This window comes from Aegilops tauschii, chromosome 7 (genome assembly GCF_002575655.3).
Source record: "Aegilops tauschii subsp. strangulata cultivar AL8/78 chromosome 7, Aet v6.0, whole genome shotgun sequence".
Taxonomy (NCBI): Eukaryota; Viridiplantae; Streptophyta; class Magnoliopsida; order Poales; family Poaceae; genus Aegilops; species Aegilops tauschii.
In genome coordinates, this window is record NC_053041.3 from 269,614,893 (window position 1) to 269,628,332 (window position 13,440).

A 13,440-nucleotide genomic window follows, 5' to 3' on the forward strand; every position below is an offset into this window, starting at 1 on the left:
TCTTCTCTCCCACTAATGCCCCCCTCCACCATAACTCCCTCTCCATTAGTTAGCTAGAGTCATCTCTCCTCCCCAACAACTAGATCTAGCTAGCTATTTAGCCATTCACACTTTCGATCCGTATAGGTAGCGAAAGGCATCATCATCGAACCATGCTCTCTTGACCGGTCTCTCTCGATATATATATATATATATATATAAAACCTAATAAACATAATAATATTCTGTTACCCTCGATCCTATATACAGAGGCGCGTCACATAATTTCACGAGTCCAGCCAAAAAGCCGCACCGGTGTGGTTGAAAATGAGCCACCGCCGCCGCTTCCTTCCCCCACGTCGGCGGCCTGTCTCCACCGCGCGCCGCCCTCCTCCTTCCTCGACGCCGGCCGCCTCCCTCCACCACGCGCCGCCGTCCTCCTTCCCCGACGCCGGCCACCGCCCACTACCACGCGCCGCCCTCCTCCTTCCCCGGCGCCGGCCACCTACCTCCACGACGCGCCGCTCCTCCTTCCCCGGCGCCGGACTCCTCCCTCCACCACACGCCGCCCTCCTCCTTCCCCGGCGCCGGCCGCCTGCCTCCACCACGCGCCGCCCTCCTCCATCCCCTGCGCCGGCCACCTACATCCATCGCGCAGATCCCGCCGCAGCCCCAAAACCTAAACGGCGCCGCCGCTGTCGTCCCGCACAGGATCGACCCGCCGCTATCGCTCTGCTGCCGTGTACAACTGTACACGCGGTTCAACGCCTCAGCCCCAGGCCATTCAATGCCTCGCCGGCCTGCGGCTCCTCCATGGACACCTAGCTCCTCTACTAGAGCCACCGCGGCCGACGGCAGCCCATGGTGGCGGAGTTCGTTGCGTCCATCAGTCCAACCCCATTGCTTCAGGGTGGCCGATTTTTGTCGCGGCCATCAGTTCGGACACCTGTGTCACTGCGTGCGTTGCTACCACGGCCATTTGCGTCACTACGTGCTCCGTCACCGGCCTCATGCGCACCGTGACCCCTGGCACACTCCTTCCTCTCCCTGACGCTGCTCGTGCCCTCCCAGGCTTGATCTCCTGCTGCAGCGATGAGCTCCTGTACATTGCTGAAGTTCCGTACCTGACGGCACCAGCACGAGGATGCAGCAGCCAGGCTGGACCCCGGTTCGTGCCTCCCTCCCTCTCCCTTAGCTACATCATCACTGTTGCAGTGCTGCTGATTGATTTCTTGTAGTGAACTGTGATGCTCTACTGATGGAGAGAAGTTTGGGAAACTGCACAAATATTGGTATTTTGGGAGTTATGAATTTGGTGCTCCGTAGGTGCCTGCTGGTATATGCAAGTGAGGGCCAGCATTTTTTCTTCAGATTCTTGTGTTTGTACAAGGGCTAAAAGTATTTAGTTGTACAAATTGAAATTCCACATAATCCTCTGACTGCAAGTTTTACTTGTGACTTTGATGCTTCGTAGGTGCTTAAAAGTATTTAGGTGGGTGGTCCGACACCGCTATGTCCAGCAGTCCAACACCGCCACCGGAGGCCGTTCACTGTCGCAATGCCTACTTTTCCCCGCGCCTCCTTCCCAGTCATCGTGAGGTACACCCTGCTCGAAATCTCTCTTCTCCATCTCCCGACGGTGAAGATCTCCGTGCCTCCTGTTTGAACTGACATTTTATTACTGCTTTGATTCAGACCTGACGGAACAAGGCAGAACCTCTCTCTCGTACGCAGTAATATTGCTCTCTCATCTCTCATCTCGTAGGCAGTAGTAATATTGCTCTCTCATCTCTCATCTCGTAGGCAGTAGTAATATTGCTCTCTCATCTCTCATCTTGTAGGCAGTAATATTTTGATGAATGTGTTACAAAACAAATTCCGTATTGACATTCAGTAGCTTAGAGAGAGTAGCACAGAGAAACGTTGTTGTGTTGTGGATGACAAAGAACACATGTGACAGCAAGTCCAGGTATTACTACATGGGGAGTACAAAATTACTTTTACTGAGAGATCACTTGAATCCTTGATAGCTACTAGCCATAGGAACCTAACCCAGAAAAAATGTGCGAAAAAGAAACATTTTGTACTACCATTAGTCATCGATGGCGTGTAATGTTATATTTTCTTGCTTCCCTAGCGTTGAATTAGAACAGCATTTTCAAGAGCTGCATTAGCTCATTACTTATCTCTTGTACTGTTAATTTTATTTTCAAAACCAAACTTGTACTGGGCACATGAGTTCCGATAGTAGCTTCTCTTTGACAAATTTTACATAATCAAGCATTCTTGATGTGCTGCCTTTCTTCCAGATATATAGATTCAGTTTTGAATCCGATTCTCAAATCAGACAATCATAATTCTATTGCCAGTTCTGAAACAAAGAAATGTTTGCGTAACAGTCCCATAAACAGCACCAAAACGAATCCCCATCCTTGGTAACTTGCTGGCTTTGATCTTCCAGGGCAGCATGAATGATCAGTACTCCCTTTAATCAATGCGCGCTCATCGAGCCATAGTAGCATCTCATTTGTCCTAAATTCTTCCACTCTCTGGAAACAAGTCCCGGAATGGATGTGAATAGAGTATACTCCCATGGTTTTGCGAGAAATCGTACAATAAGAGTACCGTTCACTATGTATTTTATCATCAGTTAAAAAATAATCACAGAAAAAGTTCAATTGTGTTATTGAAACAACTCAATTTATAAGTATTATATTATATGATAAGTGATGCATAGGGATGTTGCAACAGTTCGACTCACAGAGCTAGTAAGTTCGACGAAAAAACAGCACAAGGCATGTCAGTTCGCGCAGAGCATATCAGTCTTTCAATTCGTGAGCTCGTCAGTTCACCGATGGGATCCGCAGGTCAGCCCCTCATCTTCCACAAATTACTCTTCAGTCTTCTATGAGTATTACTTCAACTACTGACTGAAATGTGTAGCTTGGACTGAAGTTTTAAAGATCTGATTTACTGCTTACCTGCCGCAGCTCCCAGGTGGTTCACAGCCGCCTCCCTAGTCCGTTCATCACTGCCAATCGAGGCCGTTCGACAATGCAGCGTTGAGGTCGGTCAAGGACGCAATGGTTAGAGTCTCTTTCTCTCTCGCTCTCTCTCTATTTTTGTTCTACATGTATGAAGTGTTTCCTGACTTTTCTTGGCTTTGCCTCTTCTTAGCCTCCGGTTTTTTGATTTGGAGACTGAACGAGTGCAGTTCGTCGAGGCATTTAATGTGCTGACCACTTAATATACATGGTTGGCAGGATCACTAGTATTATTTATGTTCTCAAGATATGAGAGACAAATCTTTAGTGGAATGTTCGTATGATTGTGGCTGGTTGGAGTGTATGGTCTGGTGGAAATCATGCATATTATTTGCTTATGACATGATGTATATATATACTGTTAGAAGTTCTAATACATATATTACAAAAATTCACTGATAAAAAATGTATCAGTTCATTATGTGTAGCACATGTTTAACACATATAATTATGAAACAGTTACTTGAACTATATAAGAGTTAAGCTTTTACTTGATTTTCAGTTCAAATTTTGCGTTCTTTTCAGTACATCAACTTTAATGTGCAGAACATCGAGGAAATCCTGAAAAATTATATGTGCACTCTACTTATTTTATTATGCTTACAAGAATTCAGCCCTGTTTGCTTATCTATGGTACTGAACTGACCATGTTGTGTTGTCGCTAAATCTGAACTTGTGTTCACCTTATGTATTACAGTGGCCATGGATGCGCCCAGCGAAGGACAGCGAAAGGCAAAAAACAACCTAGTGCAGCTGCTTGCCTCCTCTTCATATCCCATACCAGAAAACATCCTTCGCCCCCTCTGTTTTCTTAAGTAAGTTTTCATTAAAAGACCTTAGAATAGCAAGTAGAAGTTTGACAAAAGGACCTACATCGGTTCAACCGCAGAAAGATAACAAGTCCATGAGATGATCTATAATTAAGTTCAAAATTACTACATGGTTAATGTATTTAACATCAAGTCCATGTATTACTACATGAGACTACATCAGTTCTCAGGAATTCTACTTCAGTTCAATTTCTAAATTTGGTTTAGTTCAATTCAGTTCAATATATTTGTGTCAATTTCTTCTTGTGATGCTTATACATAGCTGGAAATGCAGATGCTGTTGTTTTAGAATTTATCATTTCGGTATGGAATTAGGTGCGGTGTATAGTCACTGCTGTTTATTAAGCCAGTTTGGTAGTACATGATAAATACATTAACCATGCACCAGATCCAGCGACCGGCGCCGCCCGCGCACCCAACAACCGGCGCCGCCCGCACATCCATCCTCCGGCGCCGCCCCCGAACCCAGCTACCGGCGTCGGCCCCGGACCCAACCACCGCCGCCGCCCTCGGACCCAGCCACCGCCGCCGCCCCCCGGACCCAGCCACTGCCGCCGCCCTCGGACCCAGCCACCGCCGGTGCACTCCGACCAGCCACCTCCGCCGCCCCCAAACCTATCCACCTCCATGGGCAACTGTTGCTGGCACTCTGCACCCACCCCCCTCCGCGCACCCAGCTCCCGCCGTCCGACGCGCTGCTTCCAACCTGCGCGGCCGGGAACCAGCCCCCGCCGCCCCTACGCACTACTTCCTCCCATGCCCGTCCTGGTATGGCGGTCACGCCAGTCCAGCTCTTCCTCCCTTCTCCGTCCGAGCTCTCCTGCCATGCTCCTTCACGCATGAGCTTCTGCCAGCACCAGTGCACGCCGCTACACTGGTTCTTTTGGGGTTCATTCATCTGATTTTATTTTGTTTCCTATTATACTAGTTCAGATGAGGTTCCTTGCTGCCTGATGGATATTTGATAAAGGTAGTTGTCCTCAGTGTTCCTATTTGGCATATGCAAGTTGTTTGATGTAATGTGCATGAGAAAAATCATCTTCTGTATGTGGACTGACTGAAAAGTTGTGCTGCACTTTTGTATTTTGGTGATTTAAGTCAACAAGAGATCAATGTGTGTGGTGACAAATTGCAGAATTTCGAGGCGGACAATTGCAAAAATTCAGAGGAGACAACGCGGGAAGTTCAAAGAAAATTCGGACTTGTGCAGTGATGAAGGAGGAAGCAGCAGTGCCGCCGGGTCCAGGACTCCAGGTAGCTGCGCTCCCCCTGCACCCTTCCCCTGGATCCCTAGAAAAGCTCAAATGTCTTAGAACAGATAGTTCAACTTGTTTCGACGGCATCTACCGCAGATGGCTTGCATTTTGTGCTCCGTGGGTGTTTGTTCTTATTCCTGAAAGAAAGAAAAAAATGTATTGCATTTATAGTTCCATCTGATATATATATATATATATATATATATATATATATATATATATATATATCGACAAACAGTGCAATGACACAAAAAACATCAGTTCAAAATATATATGCAGCAGGTTTGGGAGCCAAAAGGATGATATTTTGTTGTGTTTAATTTTTTCGGGTGCATCACATAGTGTACTGAAGAACATAAACATGGTGTACTGAACAAACATACGCATTCACATAAACATGCCAGCAAACCCTCTTGCTATACTCGTGCTTGTACTTGTTTATTTTCTTGTTTGGAAAATGGTTTCTTATCTTCCTAACAACTTTTCTCCGTCGCTGCAGCGCCCCAGCCGTTCATTGCCACCATCCTGGGTCGTTTAACATGACAGCGCCAAGCCGTTCGATGCCCAGCTCCGGAGGTGCTCGTCGCAGCTTTCCCCCCACCTCCCATTGGATGTTCATGCTCCTTCTCTTGTGTACATTCAGTTCAACATCTGGTGGTTTTTCAGTTCACCTTAAATGTGCATTTTCAGCTTCATCTTGCAGGTATGATCATTCTCTGGCCTGCTAATGTCTTTTGCAGTAACTTTGTACACAAAGCGAAATAATATTTTGTCACTCTGCAGTGAAGAAGATATCCCTATGATACGTTTGTCACTCTGATAGGTTCGTTCCATCTCTTGGAGCTGTATGGCTGACCATTTTTGGTCAAATTTGGCAATTGTTAACTTATGAAGCTACCGACTCAGGTGTTCATTTCATTGGTCAATTGCTAGATTTAGGCTTTGAGATTACTGAGACAATAATCCATGGACCAGTCTTCCAATGTTATCCTGTAGTTCAATTAGTCTTGAGGTTATTTAATGTCTAGAATGGGGTTTTGATTGCTGCTGGTTGAACCTACAGACAACATAGGTTTTGATTGCTGCTGGTTTTTGTATCTCATGGTGGTTCGCACGTATAAGATGGGATTTTCATAGCTTTACATTGTTGTTTTGGTTTGTGGCACATAGATGCTTTTGAAAAATGTTCTGCACATGTTTTGTTGGATTCAGTTCCTCCCAAAAAAAGCACTACAGGAGGTTAAAACAACATGGTTCTGCTTGCTTATGTCATTTTTCCCTTCACCGACAGAAAAACTAGTTCAACTGCAAAAGAATACATCAGTTCAACATCCGAAAAACATCAGTTAAAAAAAAACTTAAGTATACGCCATCATGGAGCGCTTGCCTTCAAGATTTATCTCTTGTTCTTGTTTTTCCCTTTCCAGGTTTACGTTCTAGCATATCTTTTTCTCTCTTATCAATTACTCCCTCCGTAAAGAAATATAAGAGCGTTTAGATTGCTACTTTAGTGAACTAAATGATCTTATATTTCTTTATAGAGGGAGTACCTCATCTATCCTTCCTTGTAGATGGAGATGTGTGTATGTATACATGTGTTATGGAGATAGAAGAACTTATCTGGTGGTGTGTGTGCGCGCTGCTGCATCCTCGTCCGGCCGCTCTAATCCACACTCTCAGTACAACTTCCCTACGACCTCATGTTCACAAATCTTGTAGTACATTTTTTTAATAAAAATCTTGTAGTACTATGTAAACCAAGCGTGGCCAACACATACTTTAGGTGTCGCGGTAGTACGCACTGTTGATGGTGGCCTTCCTTTGTGGCGCTACTACTTTGCCACCTAGAGTAGTACTGCTACTACTTATCATGTTGCTAAAACCTAGCGAACAGTACATGTATTTGATTAACGGTTCTGTAGGAAGAAAAAGTTCACTAATATATAATCTCTAGGTTTATTAGATTTTGTGTTAGTGCTTGTAACACAATCAGTTTAGATCTCCATAGACCACAAGTTCAAGTTCACTAGCATTTGTAAATGCTGGTAGCAGTACTAGTATTTACAAATTTGTAACCTAAGAACTAAGCTTGCATCTTGTTACTTCTATGGAAGCATTGACCTCGTAATTTTATTGTACGAACCACTAACATAAGAATTAGACATGGTGCTCACTGTATTCTCAATCTTGGTTGTTCTTACAGTGCTTATAATCTTGACATCTTTGATGAATCCAGCCCGAACTGAAGCATGTCGGCAAGCCGGGCCTCAAAAGGCCCTTCTCCCGCTACTGCCTCGATCTTGAACTGATGTTGTTGTCATCTGTCTACCTCCTCCCTTGGTGAGCCCATGCTCTTGACGCTCGAGCCGCCTGCACTTCTTTTCTCAGTTCGGAAATTCCCAAAGCACCAGTACTATTTATCAGGATACACCATGTTAGTTCTGCAGATTTCCATTATGCTTGTATGTCCTCCTGTACTGCAAGTTCATTAGCTGAAGTTTAGAATCGAGAGAACTGCAAGTTCATTAAAATTGAAAAACATTCAACTAAATTCCTCATGTACTGTATTATTACCACTGTTCTGAAAAACTGGATGTGGTTTTAGTGAAATACATCATAACAAAATTCTTTTCAAAACTTAATTCTCCTGTCTATGGACTGTTCAAGCTCTTCAATCATTACTAAAAAATGTGTCACTAGCATATAAGTTCAAAACACAAACTTTTCTCGGGAAGAAATTCAGTCAGTGAAACTATATAAACTATGCAAGTTCAGTGATGATGACACCGTCAATTCGGATGAGAAAACACATATAAAATTACAATCTTTTTTTTTACTTCTATAAGTTCATGATCAACCCCGAGGTAGTTCAAATAATCTAGTCATATAAGTAGAAATAATCTATTCACTTGTATTATTTTGTGCTCACACTATTTACTATGTTGTGTGACAGGTTGATGAAGATGTTGATTTTACAAAAGGATCAGTGAAGCATTGGGCAATGGACACACTATCTTCATGAGATGGTGTACTCCACGACATACTTCCATTAGTTGAAGATGATGCATGGAGCAGTGACTGCTCAACACTTTTTTGTGATAAATGTTATTATGATCTATTCTATGTATTATATTGTATGATCGGGAGAACTCAGAAGTTCATGTGTTGTCGGTGAAAAATTTCAAAACATTTTGTTTAGTAAGAACTTTTTTTTATCAAATGATAAACCTATGTTAATGGAAAACAGTAGTTGAGACGAGAGAAGTCCAAAACATCGTTGCAAAAAGAAACACATGATTTTTTTTCTCTTTTCTTTATGAGAAAATATCATTCAGCTTAATAGTATATACCATGCAAGTTCGAGGACTATGGTACCGTAAACCGAGGAAAACCATATCAAAGATAAAGAGTAAAATCTAATCTGTGAAAACAAGTTCAAGGACTATGGTACCGTAAACCGAGGAAAACCATATCAAAGATAAACAATAAAATCTAATCTGTGAAAACATGCTCAGTACAGATCTATATGAGCATCAGTTCAAGTACTATTTTTTCAGAACCATTTAAAACTACTCTATGAAAAATATATCAGTACAAACACACACATAAATAAGTACAAACATAGTCCAACACATTGTTGCAAAAAAAGTTGAGTTCAAAAAAAATAAAGACATGAAAATTTTCTTTTCAAAAAAATATGATTCAGTTCAACATATAAACCATGCAAGTTCGGTCACTATGATATTGTGTACCATTGAAACGTTATGAGGAAAATCATATACCGAAAACAGAGTAAAAGACTAGTCTACGAAAACACGCTCAGTACAAATCCATACGGACATCCGTTCAAGTACTCTCTTTTTGGAACCTTTCAAAGTTACTCTGTGAAAAATAAATCAGTACAGACACATACATAGTTTAGTACAAGTACTCTGCTTTTTTTTGACGGAAAACATCACGACGTGTCTCACCGTATTCAAAATTACTCATCAACGATTGCGAATTTGAGAAAATGTTCAACATGACTAAGTTTCGCATTTTCGATAGCTATCCAACGGTATATTATTTGCCCCATTTTGACAAACTTAAAAAAAATCGCGTTCAAAATCAAATTTGACCGTATTCGAATTCGTTTTTAAACCGTAAGGAATTAGAAAAGAATTTCTATACGAAAAAGTTGCGCATTTTCCATAGCTTTACAACGCCATATCATTTGCATAAATCCGACAAACAGTCTGCAAAAAACCGTGAAAATACTTTGAGCTCAGAATTTCACTGTTTTTCAAATTAATTTTAAATTCTATATAATTTGAAAAACAGTAGATATATGGAAGATGCGGATTTTTACCAGCTTTCCAACGCCATCTTATTTGCTCAATTCCGATAAACCGTTTGAAAATTGAGTCCAAAATACGATTCGCATTTTCGGTTTTGAAAAAAATGGTTTTTTCAAAACTGCTCTTAAACCTTGATGATTTTGCAAAAAATTCTTACATATTTGTAATGTATATGTCAAGAGCTTTCCAATGATATATTATACGTCCCATTCCGACGAAGGCACGATCAGTTCGACGAAATGAAAATCATCAGTACAGCTGAAACCATCAGTTCAAGTAGGATAACAGAATAATATTCTGTTACGCGAAACAGAATAACCCAGATGTGTGTGTGTGTGTGTGTATATATATATATATATATATATATATATATATATATATATATATATATATATATATATATATATATATATATATGGAAAATGCATCCTACCACCTGGGGGTAGTTACCCCACATGTCTCATATACTACCATGTGGTAGTATATATTCTACTTTATCATTTTAAGTATGTCATATACTATATATAATATATTCCAAATTAAGTTACATGAAAAAATTGCAAGTTAGCCCATGGTTTTATTATATTTATGAAATACGTACATATTTGTACGTAAAAAAGAGCATACTCAAAATACGATACATACTACCAAAAAAGTAGTATATATACTACATAAACATTCTTATATAGTACATACTACGCGTACATACTCTTCTCTTTGATAGATACTACATACAACATACAAAACTCAAGTGGTGGTAACTATCACTGGTGGTAGATAAAATTTATCCTATAGGTCTGCTAAAATCAGCCCGAGCGTATTATAACTAAGCGTACGCTTACCCTCCGGCCAGCAAGGTGCACCTGATCGGCTCAACTCCCGCGGTGCGCACGCTAATCAGCCGGATATTTTAGTCCCCACCCCTCCCACAGTGCGGTTACAAATTCAGTCGTAATTAGTTGAGGGATTTTACCAGTGGATCATGCACACAGAACGCCCCGTATGACCTTCTGAGCTTACCATATTTTGATCATAAAGTTGTAGCAATCGATAGTAATACAGATTTGTACGGTGTTGTCATATGCCTTCATGAAAAAAGTAAAATATTTCCTTTTCTATAGTAACCGAAGCAGATCTCTTTACTGACCCATATACATATATGGTAATGCAGTTTTCACATAGCAAGCATTGGTTCACGACAGCAGTAATACAATTATTCCATTATCATATATGTTCATACCTTTACCATGCTTAGTGGTAGGAGGGGTCCATATATATGGTAATGCAATTACCACATAGCAAGCAGTGGTTCACGGCACTAGTAATACAATTATTCCATCACCATATAGTTCCTTTTTTTACCATCATTAGTGGTGGAGCCATGGGGCATACCGTGGGGCTGTAACTTGGTAAAAGCATTGCATTCCATTACCACATACGCTAGCACATTTACTGCCATTAACAAAAAGGATACGATATGGAACTGAGGCACGTGGCAATGGTAACGAACATTAAATATATTACCATACTTTTCCTTTCTATTTACCATCATTTGCTACAACAAGGCGGAGGTGGGGCTCCAATAGCCGAGGGGTGCGCCGAGCGTGCAATTAGCGGCCAATTTGTGAGCATGTAGTAATACATTACTATCTACACTTATTTTATTACCGGCAATGTTTAGGATGAAACCTTCGATATCTCAGTGCCTGGTAAAAAACCTTGCTTCGCTACCATCCATACTTAATATATTATTGGCAATGAATAGTGATCCAAGATCAGGATGTACGGGACAAATAGATGGTAATAGAATTAAATGTGTTACTTTTTTCCCCGCATGCCGTTACCCTCAAACAACCTGGCTTCTCCGTGCCGGGTCGCGCGCCTGATTAAGAGGGGCCGGAGCGTAGCTTAAGTCAAAATGCGCGTAGGCTCACAATAGCGCAGCCGTGTATATATATATATATATATATATATATATATATATATATATATATATATATATATATATATATATATATATATATATATATATATATGACAAATGTTTGCTACAAACAGTGGTAGTTACCACCACTTGTGTTTTGTATGTTGTATGTAGTATCTGTCGAAACCGTGAGTATGTACGTGTAGTATGTAGTATATAACTATGATTAGGTAGTATATATACTAATTTTTAGGTAGTATGTATCATGTTTTGAGTATGCTCTTTTTTACGTATAAATATCTACGTATTTCACAAATATAACAAAAACTATGGACTTATATGCAATTTTTTTATATAAGTTGCTTTGAAATAACTTACATATAATATATAAACATATTTAAAATAATAAAATATTATATATAATACCACATGGTAGTATATGACAGATGTGGGGTAACTACCACCGGGTGTCGCATATTATATATATATATATTTTTTCCCTATATATATATATATTTTCCTATATATATATATATATATATATATATATATATATATATATATATATATATATATAGGTGAGTAAAAGGTTGTTGATTTCAAGAATGGGAATATGTGTGTGAATGAGAATATGTGTGTTTGGGATATGGAGAGATTTGTGCGAGTGACATGCCCCCGAGTTGCTTTTGTTTTGCCGTGTCGATTTACTTCCATTTCGGTGAATTTCGAGCAAACTCGATATGTCCTATGTTTAGGCAAGGTCATGCCAAAATTTTATATGACTTTGAAGCATGCATGCATTTTGTTTATAACCCTTTTGCTTGTTATACCGTGCAGTCGGTCATGAAGGTGAGTGGATGGATCGTGGAGTGATACATGCAATCCGCGGTGATGGACATGTATGCAAATAATCGGACTAGGATTAGATGTCCGTGTGCAAGATGCAAAGGAGTCCTTTTGGACCCTTTTGATCGTGGCACTTTGAAGGCGCACCTGCTGATGAATGGTTTCATGGATGGCTATACTCGGTGGATAAGTGAAGGAGATGATGATGATGAGGGCGTCCACATGGCAGGGAATAACGACATGGAGGCGGGGCTAGACGAAGAGATGACCGATCGACAGGAAGACGATGGCGGTGGACATGGCGGCGGGGAAGAGTCCGAAAATGACGGCGGAGGAGAAGATTTCGGACACAGCGAAGAAGAGTCCGGACATGGCGGAGAAGAGGCGGCGGTCATGTCGTAGTCTTCGACGCTACTAAGTGCAGTCCCGCAGGACCCTCATGTTCGAGACCTCCTTCGCAAGAGTACGACTAGCGAGAGAGCTGCTTCTAGAGAGGAGGCCAAGCTGGCGCAACTTGAAGTAGACTCGAAGACTCCATTGTATTACGGTTGCGATCCCGAGTCGACCTGCTTGAGTTTCACGCTCGAACTTCTAAAGTCGAAGGCCAAAAACAAATGGACAGAAAAAGCCTCGATGAGCATTTGAAGTATCTACATAATAAAGTTCTTCCCACGGGGAACCTATGTCCTACTAGTGTCGAGGAGGCCAAGAAAATCGTTTGCCCTTTTGATTTTCCGCACATTAGGTACCACGCATGCATCAGCGATTGCATCATTTATCGGGGGGAGCACGCGAAAAAAACAGCTGTCCAGTGTGCAATGCTTCTCGATACAAGAAGGCAGGAAAGAAAGCTCCTCAGAAAGTTGTATGGTACTCTCCGATCACTCCCCGTCTGCAGTTCGTAGATCCTAAGGTAGCAAAACTAATGCGCTGGCACGCGGAGAGGAAGAAGCCCGACGATGGAGATGATCCGAAGCTGAGACACCTCATAGATGGTAGCCAGTGGAGTGCATTCAACGCCGTATATGGATTTGCTACAGAAGATCCAAGGAACATCGTGCTTGGTGAGAGTACCGATGGCATGAATCCGTTTGGAAACCAGAACACCAACCACAGCACATGGCCCGTGTTTGTATGGATGTACAACCTCCCCCCATGGAAGTGCATGAAGACAAAGTACATACACATGAGTATGCTGATTCAAGGGCCAAAACAACCAGGAAA

The 13,440-nt window shown here is 41.6% G+C and overlaps 1 protein-coding gene across 10 annotated transcripts; it reads left to right on the forward strand.

Annotated features, from left to right (window-relative positions):
- The first annotated feature begins 270 nt into the window (after window positions 1-270).
- LOC109748964 (uncharacterized) lies at window positions 271-8,353 on the forward strand. 10 transcript variants are annotated; one of them, XR_012188508.1, is made up of 12 exons: window positions 271-1,147; window positions 1,218-1,325; window positions 1,454-1,578; window positions 1,675-1,712; window positions 2,731-2,846; window positions 2,970-3,065; window positions 3,721-4,823; window positions 4,989-5,107; window positions 5,609-5,812; window positions 5,893-5,932; window positions 7,346-7,449; window positions 8,063-8,353. XR_012188508.1 is itself a non-coding variant. In XM_073502915.1 (12 exons), the coding sequence occupies exons 3-9, from the start codon at window positions 1,538-1,540 to the stop codon at window positions 5,650-5,652; spliced, it is 579 nt and encodes a 192-aa protein (XP_073359016.1). In that variant the 5' UTR covers window positions 271-1,147; window positions 1,218-1,325; window positions 1,454-1,537; the 3' UTR covers window positions 5,653-5,812; window positions 5,893-6,015; window positions 7,313-7,449; window positions 8,063-8,353. The 10 variants fall into 10 exon arrangements, 9 of the variants coding, with proteins under 9 accessions (XP_073359016.1, XP_073359015.1, XP_073359019.1 ...); XM_073502915.1 differs by having other exon boundaries at window positions 1,675-1,705; window positions 2,717-2,846; window positions 3,721-3,838; window positions 5,893-6,015; window positions 7,313-7,449; XM_073502914.1 differs by having other exon boundaries at window positions 1,675-1,705; window positions 2,717-2,846; window positions 3,721-3,838; window positions 5,893-6,015.
- The last annotated feature ends 5,087 nt before the right edge of the window (window positions 8,354-13,440 follow it).

Coding starts and splice junctions, on each gene's coding strand:
- LOC109748964 (XM_073502915.1), top strand. CDS start 1,538: ATGCCTACTTTTCCCCGCGCCTCCTTCCCAGTCATCGTGAG. Junction 1,579..1,674: donor TCCTTCCCAGTCATCGTGAG/GTACACCCTGCT, acceptor GCTTTGATTCAG/ACCTGACGGAACAAGGCAGA. Junction 2,847..2,969: donor TTCACCGATGGGATCCGCAG/GTCAGCCCCTCA, acceptor TACCTGCCGCAG/CTCCCAGGTGGTTCACAGCC.